This window comes from Vombatus ursinus, unplaced genomic scaffold (genome assembly GCF_900497805.2).
Source record: "Vombatus ursinus unplaced genomic scaffold, bare-nosed wombat genome assembly UNPS02014798.1, whole genome shotgun sequence".
Classification (NCBI taxonomy): Eukaryota; Metazoa; Chordata; class Mammalia; order Diprotodontia; family Vombatidae; genus Vombatus; species Vombatus ursinus.
This window is the reverse complement of record NW_020954576.1, coordinates 56,080,998-56,090,334: the sequence shown is the minus strand read 5'-3', so window position 1 is coordinate 56,090,334 and position 9,337 is coordinate 56,080,998. Positions and strand designations below refer to the sequence as shown.

Genomic DNA, 9,337 nt, shown 5'->3' with positions numbered 1-9,337 from the left:
AACCTGGGCTGGGGGAGGCCCATCACTGGCAGCCAGGATGAGGCCAGGCAAGGTGCTGGGCAGCCGAAGCCGCTGGAAGTACCAAAGCAGATTCCAGAAGAGGATGGGATGGGCAGCAGGAAGCTCAGGTAATGCAAGTACCTCACTGCCCTCATTTTCCACCAGAGACTCCAGCTCCTTACGTAGCACCAGAGGACTCAGGTACGCCCACGCCCCACCTTCTACTCTCCTTGGAACACTCTGCCCACCAGGCCCGAGGAGGAAAAAAAGAACTGTCAACTCCGTGCCTCATCTCTAGGATTATGCCTCTCTCTGGCAATCTCTCACAGATAATGCCGTCATGCCCCCATCCCCTAACCAGGTACACGAGCATGATATCACTTCCTGCCCTCCTAAGAAATGAACCCTTGCCCACAGGGTCCACACCCACCCCTGACTTATTCCCAGCCCAATCCTTACCTCAGTGTCTCCATTACAAACAGAGGAATCATCGAGGGCGAGGCAGAGCCGTCGGTCACTGAGGACAGGGCCAGGGCCCCCAGGGATGGGAGCATCTCTATTACTGGCACCTGTAGAGGTGGGTGTACTATGAAGGTCACTGCCAAGCAGACAAAAAAAGGAGTTTAGAAGAGTAGCTTCTGGCTTGTCTGACTCTTCCCCAACTCATCCTCACCCCCCACCCCCCCGACCCTTTAGGTACCGGGGCCTGGAGTCAAGGGTCTGGACACTAAGCAGAGGCACAAAAGGACGAGAGCAGAAGGGGCACGTGGTATTGAGGTTGGAGTCATCCGGTGCCCAGCCTGCCATGATCTCCTCATCATACACTAGGGAGTCACAGGCTCTACACAGAGAACAGCTGGACAGAAGAATCTGCAGAGGACACGAAAGGCAGCATAAGGAGCACCAGGGGGCACCACACCAACGTCCAGCTCCCAGCATCCCCTGCTTTCCCCACCTAGCCTTCCTTCTCCCCATTTCCCAAGCCTGCTCCTCCTGCCTACAACATTCTCACCTCAATGGGGGAAGGCTGGGAGAAAGCAGGGGTGTCACTGAGGCGCTCCGAGGAACGCTGAATGCTGAGGCTGCTGAGGGAGTTTTCGGAGAGATCCCACTCACTGCCCAGAGACGTGGAGCTCTGCAGAGGAACCAGAGGTGGCCGACTTAGAATTCTTCAGCTGGCCGCCCCGAGCCCAAGGGCTCCTCTGCCCACCCCACAGAGGCATTGGACTCTCTTTATGCCGTGTCCAGTGGGCCTTGGCCCACATTCGGCTCTTCAGAGCACCCACCCTCAGACGTGACTGGAAGTGCTATCGCTCCCAAATCCAAAGACAGCAATTCACCCCGTGCTAGTGTAGATGACGGATCCTCTCCCTTGGCTCCCCCAGGTCCTTCCTGAGCTTAGATACCTCAGAGGCAGTGGATCCTGGCCGTTCCCGGGGTCGCAGGAGGCTGTCCATAGGACTTCGTCGGGCTGGGAGGGGCAAGTCTGAGGGCAGCTCAGGTGGAGGGGCACGAGAGGCAGGGCTGCGGCGGGAGGGGGTGAGCAGCTGCTGTAGACGGGCACCTATTCCCCGCCGGGGAGTACCCACTGCATCCTGCCGCTTGCCAGACTTGGGTGCCTGCCCACCCAGCCCATCTAGGGCCTCAGCTGAATGGGCACTCAGAGCCATGCCTGTTCCCCCAGGGCTGCCTCCAGGCGCTGGATCTTCACTTGCAAGGCTTACGTCAGAGAGGCTGCCATCATGCCAGGACAAAGGGGACCCCTGAGGCTCTAGGACACCCAGGGCCTCTATCACTAAGGGAAAGAGAAGGGTCAGGGAGCATGATGCTCATCCTCCAGGCATCAAAACCACTGAGAGATACTCCCTCCCCAAGTTGTCCTTGTCGCTGAATAGACACAATCCTTGGGCACATGGATACCCATGATGCCAAGCCCCTGTACGCTAGGAAAAATTCTACTTGGCACTAACCCTCCCACTCCCCCCAAAAAGTCCTACTTTCTCCTGAGGCAGGGATATCAGGAAAGTGGGGTAAGGAGGACATGTTGGCACTCACTGTGTGCCACACCAGCCTCCACAGTGGGCTGTGCCCCTCGGGCACTACCCAGACTACCACTCTTCACCAGCCGCCCAGTGGGAGAGGCTGGGTCCCGAAGGCTTCGCCCTGCCCAGGTGGTCTGGCGATGAAGGGGACGGGTCGGGGAAGGCCGCTCCAGGCGGGGCTCTGCAAAAGAGCTTCAGGTAGGTACAGTGTCTGGGGACGACAGATAAAGATCCCTGCCTCCCTCCCCCCACCACTGCCAACATACAGACCTAAGGTGGGGAAGGCATGTCTTCATTATTGTGCCTGCTAAGCAATACTCTTTCCAACCCTCAAGCCCAAGCAAGGACTCTTGCCCAATACATGTTCCCCCAGCCTGGACCTACCCAGTCCCTTTGGCCTCCCTCCATGCTATTGCCCCTCTGCCCACCTGGCTGGGAACTTTTTCCCTCCCTCAATGCCTGTTCCTGCTGCTTTCGCTCCCGAAGGGGCTGACGGAACTGAGCAGTTCCCAGGACCACATTCCGGAGCTTGGCCCAACGTAGGCGGCCACCTGCGGTGCCAGACGGCCACTTGCTTTCTAGTACAGCCTGCAGGACAAAAGCACCTATTATGCTAAGACAGATTACTCTCCCCTCCATGCCCCTAAGAATGCACCATGCCAGCCTGTGGGGAACATCCCTACTGGCTCCCAGGGCTGACATTAAAAATCCTATCCCTTCCCTACCCCACGTCTATGGATAACCCACAAATATTCCACCTAGGATATCGTTGCCCAAGTTACGAACTTGGGGCACAGTTACAAACAGGGTCAGAAACAAATAGCTAGCAGGCTCCTCCTGAGAGGACACATCTCCTGGAGGGGATGGGAGGAGAAGAAATTCTGTCCTTAGGAAGAATGCCCTGGAAGAGGAACATGATGCTCGAGGGCAGCAGAGCTGCTTGGGGACTTCCCTAGCCTGCCTGTTATCTCCCCTCGAGGCCCCATCCTCCCACCCCGCCATCTCCATCCCCAGCGGTAGGCACCTTGTTGTAGTAACCATAGGTGATAGTGTTGGGCACAATGCCTGCCCTCCTCATGTCCAGCATGACCCGTACAGACAGCACAGGCTCTCCGTAGTGTGAACAAAGCTGCATTAGCACACGGTAACACACCTGGGGGCAGTTATGCAGGGCGAGGGATGAAGAGGGCCTGACTCAACAACAATGCAGGACTCAGCTGGCCCTGCCTCAGCCAGGCCTCCAGTCTTATAACCACCCATTTCAACTTACTCACTATCTCCCTTCCCCAAAATCCCCACTCCTTACCACGTTGCTCTTGGCCTTGGTCCTGTGCACCCCAAACCAGGGTCATCCTCCTTTTGCTCCTAAATCTTTGTTATCACTTCATCCTCCTTCTTCTCTCATGTACCCCCATTTCTTCCTATCATCACCATAGGCCCCCAATATCGTTTTTCACTCTGACTTCTCTCCATCTTCTCCCAACCATTTTTCCCTCTGCCTTGATACCCCTTGTCTGATGCCCACCTCATCAGGCAGCACGACCTTTCGGCTTTCCATTTGTCGAAGCACCTGGTAGGCGGTATGTAGAGCCCGGACTCGAGAAGAGGCAGACCGAACATAGGCAGGTAAACACAGGAACCATAGCCCATAACAGTGCCCCAGCAGGCACCGTGCCCATAGCTCAGGCACTGCTGCTGACTTCTGGGCCATTCGCTGTGCGACTTTCATCTCCTGCCAGAGCACCAGGATGAGAAAAGTGTCAAGAACATGAGGCCAAGGGAGGCCTATCTCAGACAGGTACTTAGGACCAGAGAGGATACCTAGGTCAGATGGACATTTTTAATGTTCTGCTCAAAGCCCCCAGGCAGAAAAGTCCATGACGCAAGAACAGAAAGACATTTCTAAAGGTTGGGGAATATGTGAAAGATGACACCTGAATGCCCAGGAAGAAGGGACAGTATCTGGGTTCCCAAAGGAAAACATAATGGTCAGGGAGGGTGGACATTGCCCCTCCGGGACCACTGATGTTCAAACACGTAAGCACGGATGAGGAATAATCTGACTCCAGGATCAGAAAGAGTAGACACAATCCCGGGAGTTTGTAATAGCCCCCTAGTCCCCAAAATTAACATGCACTGATTACCTGTTTGGTACGTCGTGGAGCAGGGCTACTGGGTGCACTTCGAGAAGGGCCTGGTGCAGGAGAGAGTCTAGGCTGTTCCCGGGGGGACTCAAACAGTTCGGGCCGAAGCTCAGGGAACCCATCATAACTGGAGGGGGTCACAGGATGGCACATTCAGTGGGGAGCAGCCATAGGGGACTAAGGAAGCTTGCAGGGGGATTTAAGGGAGTAGAGATGGGGGTAGGGAGAGGAAGAAAAGGATCTCACCAGTACAGAGGAGTAGACTCACTGCCCTCAGCCACTATGGGCTCCTCAGGAGGGGTGATAAAGACTGTGAGTTCACTCCCTGATGGCTCTTCTAGCTCCACCAAGGGCACAGGCTCCGGCTTCTCTTGCTCTGGGTGAACCTGAAGGGGAGTTAGTATGGAGGTGGGCACAAGGCTTGTTGAGGGGTGTCACAAAGATGGAAGAGGCAGGGGAGACACAAGGAAGCTGGGTAAGAAAAGCAGCTAAGTCTGGGGAAAACTGAAGGGACAGAAACACAGCTTGAGAACAGAGACATAGCCTGAGAAGTGGAGAAACACACAGCTTGAAGTACAAGGGAGTACACAGACATGAAGAAAAAACATCGACATGAGGTGATGAGAGGTACCTTGTCAACACACGAGTCAAAGAACTCCAGGGCAGCATGGCGGGAAGAGCCAAAGGAGCATTCCTCAATGAACTGTGAGAACATCTGCGTGTGTAGCAGCTGGGCATAGAATTTGTGGCTGGAGCGTTCTCGGGACTTTAGGAAACCTGAGGGTGAAAAGGAGGGTGATCAGGTACCCCAGTGATGCCCACACTTCAGGGAACTATTTCCAAAGAGCACTGTCTATTGGCCCTACCTAACTAATGCCTATCTGGGACCTCCCCTCCCTGACACGGTAATAATAAGGTTTTACTTTGCAACTTGGCGCCATTGCCTAGCCCCACATTACCTTGTATCTGCTTTCTACAGACCCTGGGTTGACTTCCTTCCCCTCCTCCCATTTCCCCTCCCCCCGCAGTGCCTACCATGGCCTCTAGCACATAGCAGGCTTTAATGGCAATTAAATGCTTTATTGATTAAATGACAGCTGACATTTATGTAGCACTTGAAGGTTTCCAAAGTCCTTTACATAGGTGATCTAGTTTGATCCTCACAACAATCCTGTGAAGTAAGTAGTCCAGGTTTTAGGATGCTTCCTTTATAGATCAAAGGGTTGAAACTCAGATTAAGAGAACTACTCAGAATCATACAACTCCTATGTTGGTGATAGGATTCCAACCCAGGTAAGGCTGGTAGGGCTCTACTAATGCCAAATCCAGCACTCTTTCCACAAGGAAGACCTGGGTTCAAATCCTGCCTCAAACATCTACTAGCTGTGTGAACCTCAGTCTTCTAAACTATAAAGTGTGGATAATAATACCATCTACCTCATAGGGTTGTTGTGAAGTTCAAATGAGTTTAATGCAAAGCATTTTATAAAGATATACAAATGTGAGCAATCACTGCCACACTGCCTCAGGCAGGCATGATATGAATCTATCATTTCCTTGGCAGGCTTTCCTATAAATGCTCCCTGTGGTATCACCCCATCCCAGGACTGGCCAGCTCTGCTCCCCTATTAACTCCTCATCGCCCTAGAATTGATGGTTAGAGTTCTGTTCAAATGGATCATTATATTTAATCTCTGACTCTTAGGTGTTGTTTTGTCTCCCTAGTCAAACTGTGAGCTCCCCAAAGACAGAGAGGGTCGATGGCCTTATTGGCCTACCACTGCTCCCTACCTGTCTTTGCCAGGGAGATCTTGTGTATCTCTTACTGCCCAACTCTGTGTTCCCTGAGCCACCAGACCTCACCTATCTCACCTCACATCACATCGCTCTGGGGGCTCTGCCGCTCTGCACCCTTACCCTGAAGGAAGAAGAGGTTGTCCACATCACGAGCACTTTCCGAGGGTGCCTGGGTGAGCGGTCGGAGGAAGGCCCGATAGCCCTTAAGCAGGCAGGCCGTAAAGCGAAGGAAGGCACCCTGGACTTCCCGCTCCAGCCGTGCCCGTCTCCCACATACTGCCTCGTAGTCAGTCAGCAGAAACTCCAAAGATGCCTCCTCCTCAGGCCTCGTGTATGCTGGGGGACAAGGAGATGAAGGCAGGGTAGACATGATGTCTGCCTCGCTTCCCACCCTGCCACATGCATTCTACTAACTCTCCTTCCCTCCAACAGCAGGATAGAAAACTATCCCCAAATGACAGTTACAACTACCCCAACCATGCCTTCAATGTCTCCGTCATATTTGTATGCTTTTATACATTCTCTAATAGTTTTTGTTCTTCCCTCTTGCTAAAATGAATTTTTTAAGTCCACTTACTCCCTCCACAACTTCTAGCTTCCCTAAATCTCCCCATATAATCTTCAAGTCCTCCACAATCCCTTCAAATGTTAACTTATAACTATGACTCCCAAACGATGACAGGTGTAAGGCCCCCGTGATGCTTACTCTGGTCCAGCTGCTGGTGGAGGGTGGTCAGGGTGTTCAGCAGCACTTTGTATGGCCGGCGGGGAAGGGCCCTGGGCGAGAGCAGCTTCTTCTCTTCTGTTCTGTGAGGCACACGGCAGAGAAGGGAATGTAATCCACCTTCTTCCCTATGCCTAAAATGCCCCCAACTCTGTGGCTGAAGTCGCTTTTCTGGAAGGGGGCCAGAGCCCTTGCTCGTCCTGATACCTCACTCACACCCACCCTCATGTCAGTGGCCCTGAGCCCACCCCAACTATGCCTGCACCTTCTACCTTTGCCAGCCCCACCACCCTCAAGCCACAGCCACCATCCTTCTCACTGGAAGAGTGTGTTGGTGTCAAGGTCAACGCAGATGACATCAGCAGGTGGGTCATGCAGGTCGAAGTAGCTGGAGTGGATGCCCACGATGAAGGGTACAGGGGCACTCAGCACATCTGCCAGCACCAGTGGGCAGAGAGGGATGTAGGGGCACTGCCAGTGCAGTGGGAAGATCATCTGGGGCAGGGGGTAGGAGGTGAGAAGGGGTAAACCCTGGGGTCCAGGGAAAAAGTGGGGCAAACAAGGGGAAGGGCCAAGAGGGTGAAGGACTGGGAGGAAGAACAACTACAGAAACAGGGACCCAGGCTAGGACTCTGTAAGACTGAAGAAAGGAAGAGGGAAGGGACCCTGGCTAGGAATCTGCCTAGGAGGTGCTGGTGCTAAGTGAGAACATGTTCTCTGGGTTAAGTCTCAGAAAGGAGAGGTGGAAACCAGAGGGGAATTTTGAGAGGGGTCCAATGGCCTAAGGGAAGGTTTTGGCTCGGAGTGATTTTCCAAGGTAAACATAATTCTTGAGGAAGTATCCTAGGAAGTATTCAAAAGAAAGTTCTGGAGACCAAGGTAAGCGAGGATAAGGGACTCACAGAGACCAGGGCCTCACAGACACTGGTGAGCAGGTCAGGCCGAAGAGAGTGAACCAGAAGTTTATGCTCAGTAAGGACGGCAATCAGCAGAGTTACTGCCAGCTCAGGTCCCAGGCTCTGTAGCAGCTGCAGGAAGCTGGCACCACTGCAAGGCAATGCCCCACACTCAAATCCAACAAGTCACCAGGAAGATCCCCTAAAATGTCTTAATCAGTTTCAAGAAAAAGACACCACTCTAGACCCTCAGGCAATAGCCTAATCTCTGGAAGGAAGGACAGCAATTAGATCTCGGCAGTGCCCTCTGCCTGTCTAGTGGGTAGTGCCCAACTTGAATCCCAATACCCACTCTCCACCCATTTGAGTACATACCTCAGAGGCAGGGGAGATGAAACAGGTTGACAGAGAAGCAGGTTGTCATAGGGAGACATCTGGGGGTGCAGAAGACAGAGCCATTAGTGGCTAGGGGAAAGTTTTGCAATCACTGAAGCCCCATTGTCCTGCCCCAGGCCAGGCCCCAGCTCTCACCTGTACCAGGATACGGGGTCTCTGAGGGGAGGGGAAGGGAACATTGTGCATGAAGTGGGAGATGTGCCTGGGAAAGGTGGAGGGGAGAAGGTAGCAGGTCAGGGAGCAGATCTCCCTCATCTGTACCCCATCCTCTAGCCCCTCTACCCATTTCCCCTTAGGTTCTCAGTTCCTTCAAATTCCTTTTCCCTTTAATCTTCTTGTCTCCTTCACTTTCCCACTTGCATCATCCCGCCTCTCCCATGCTCAGTAACCCCTTTTACCTCCCAAATCCCTCCCATCTTTCTCTCCCCAAGGGGGCCAGCACTCACGCTTCCAAGGGCAATCGGTGGGGGCCAGAGACAGAGTATCGATAAAGGAAGGTGAGGAAGGCATGGAAAGCAGAGAAGGCAGGCCATCGGGATAGCACTGCCACAGCCCGGCGGCTGCGCACAGCCCGGCCACCCAGTGCCCGGCCCCGTTCCACTGCACTCAACAGCCCCAGTGCCCTCGCCTGCCGCTCTGACAGCCGAGCCTGTGGGAATGCCTCATAGAACTGCAGAGCTGCCCCATACACCTTGAAGGAGGACAGAGGGTCAGATGGGCTTCACTCATCACTCCCTCCCCAGCACCATTATCTCCTCCTCCTCACTCCTATCCTACCTTGTCACCAGCAGCACCTGTGAGCACAAAAGTGGAGAAGACGGGCACTGGGTATTTGGTTTGGGCAGGCCAACACTCAATAGTGGCTCCCATAGGCAGGCAGAAGACAGGCACAGACTCAGGCAGCGGGAATGCCTCATTGTCCTGCTCTGGGTACCGGCCTAGCAATTCTGGGTACCAGGCACGGAATAAGAAAAAGGAGGTTCTGTCAGACTCCAGAAAAGAGTACACAGGCCACAACATGGGAAGGGCACATGGGCTAATATATTACAAGGTACAGGGGAGAAGGTGGGCACTCAAAGACATGGGGAGGCACGTGGAGAAAATACTACTACTAACAAAGGTTCAAGTAATGTATTAAAAGTACCTGAATCACTAGGTTTTGCAGGGAGGGAATGGGTACCATGAACAGTGGGAAAATTTTTAAAGTTTTAAAAAGAAAGATTATGAGAAGAGAACACATGGAAGGATGGAGAAATGGAATGAATATAGAGCCAGCAACCAACCTGCCTCATAGACCAGTGTATTAGCCTTTGCCAGGCCCACCTTGTAGCACAGGTA

At 53.4% G+C, this 9,337-nt stretch overlaps 1 protein-coding gene across 4 annotated transcripts in view; it reads right to left on the bottom strand.

Annotated features, from left to right (window-relative positions):
- LOC114049679 (DENN domain-containing protein 4B) overlaps positions 1-9,337 on the bottom strand; it is a 14,873-nt gene that overhangs the window by 2,255 nt on the left and 3,281 nt on the right. For 2 of the 4 annotated variants that reach the window (XM_027871000.1, XM_027870997.1), the window contains exons 5-25: positions 9,283-9,337; positions 8,777-8,946; positions 8,446-8,690; positions 8,135-8,201; positions 7,979-8,037; positions 7,610-7,754; positions 7,027-7,202; positions 6,690-6,790; positions 6,104-6,319; positions 4,818-4,963; positions 4,433-4,572; positions 4,187-4,313; positions 3,568-3,774; positions 3,067-3,195; positions 2,471-2,630; positions 2,056-2,223; positions 1,407-1,795; positions 1,013-1,135; positions 701-870; positions 460-598; positions 4-240 (exon numbers count right to left, since the gene is read on the bottom strand). In XM_027871000.1, the coding sequence (XP_027726801.1) occupies positions 4-240; positions 460-598; positions 701-870; positions 1,013-1,135; positions 1,407-1,795; positions 2,056-2,223; positions 2,471-2,630; positions 3,067-3,195; positions 3,568-3,774; positions 4,187-4,313; positions 4,433-4,572; positions 4,818-4,963; positions 6,104-6,319; positions 6,690-6,790; positions 7,027-7,202; positions 7,610-7,754; positions 7,979-8,037; positions 8,135-8,201; positions 8,446-8,690; positions 8,777-8,946; positions 9,283-9,337 (3,369 nt within the window). The remainder of the gene's footprint in view (positions 1-3; positions 241-459; positions 599-700; positions 871-1,012; positions 1,136-1,406; positions 1,796-2,055; positions 2,224-2,470; positions 2,631-3,066; positions 3,196-3,567; positions 3,775-4,186; positions 4,314-4,432; positions 4,573-4,817; positions 4,964-6,103; positions 6,320-6,689; positions 6,791-7,026; positions 7,203-7,609; positions 7,755-7,978; positions 8,038-8,134; positions 8,202-8,445; positions 8,691-8,776; positions 8,947-9,282) is intronic. The other 2 variants (XM_027870998.1, XM_027870999.1) reach the window with 2 other exon arrangements.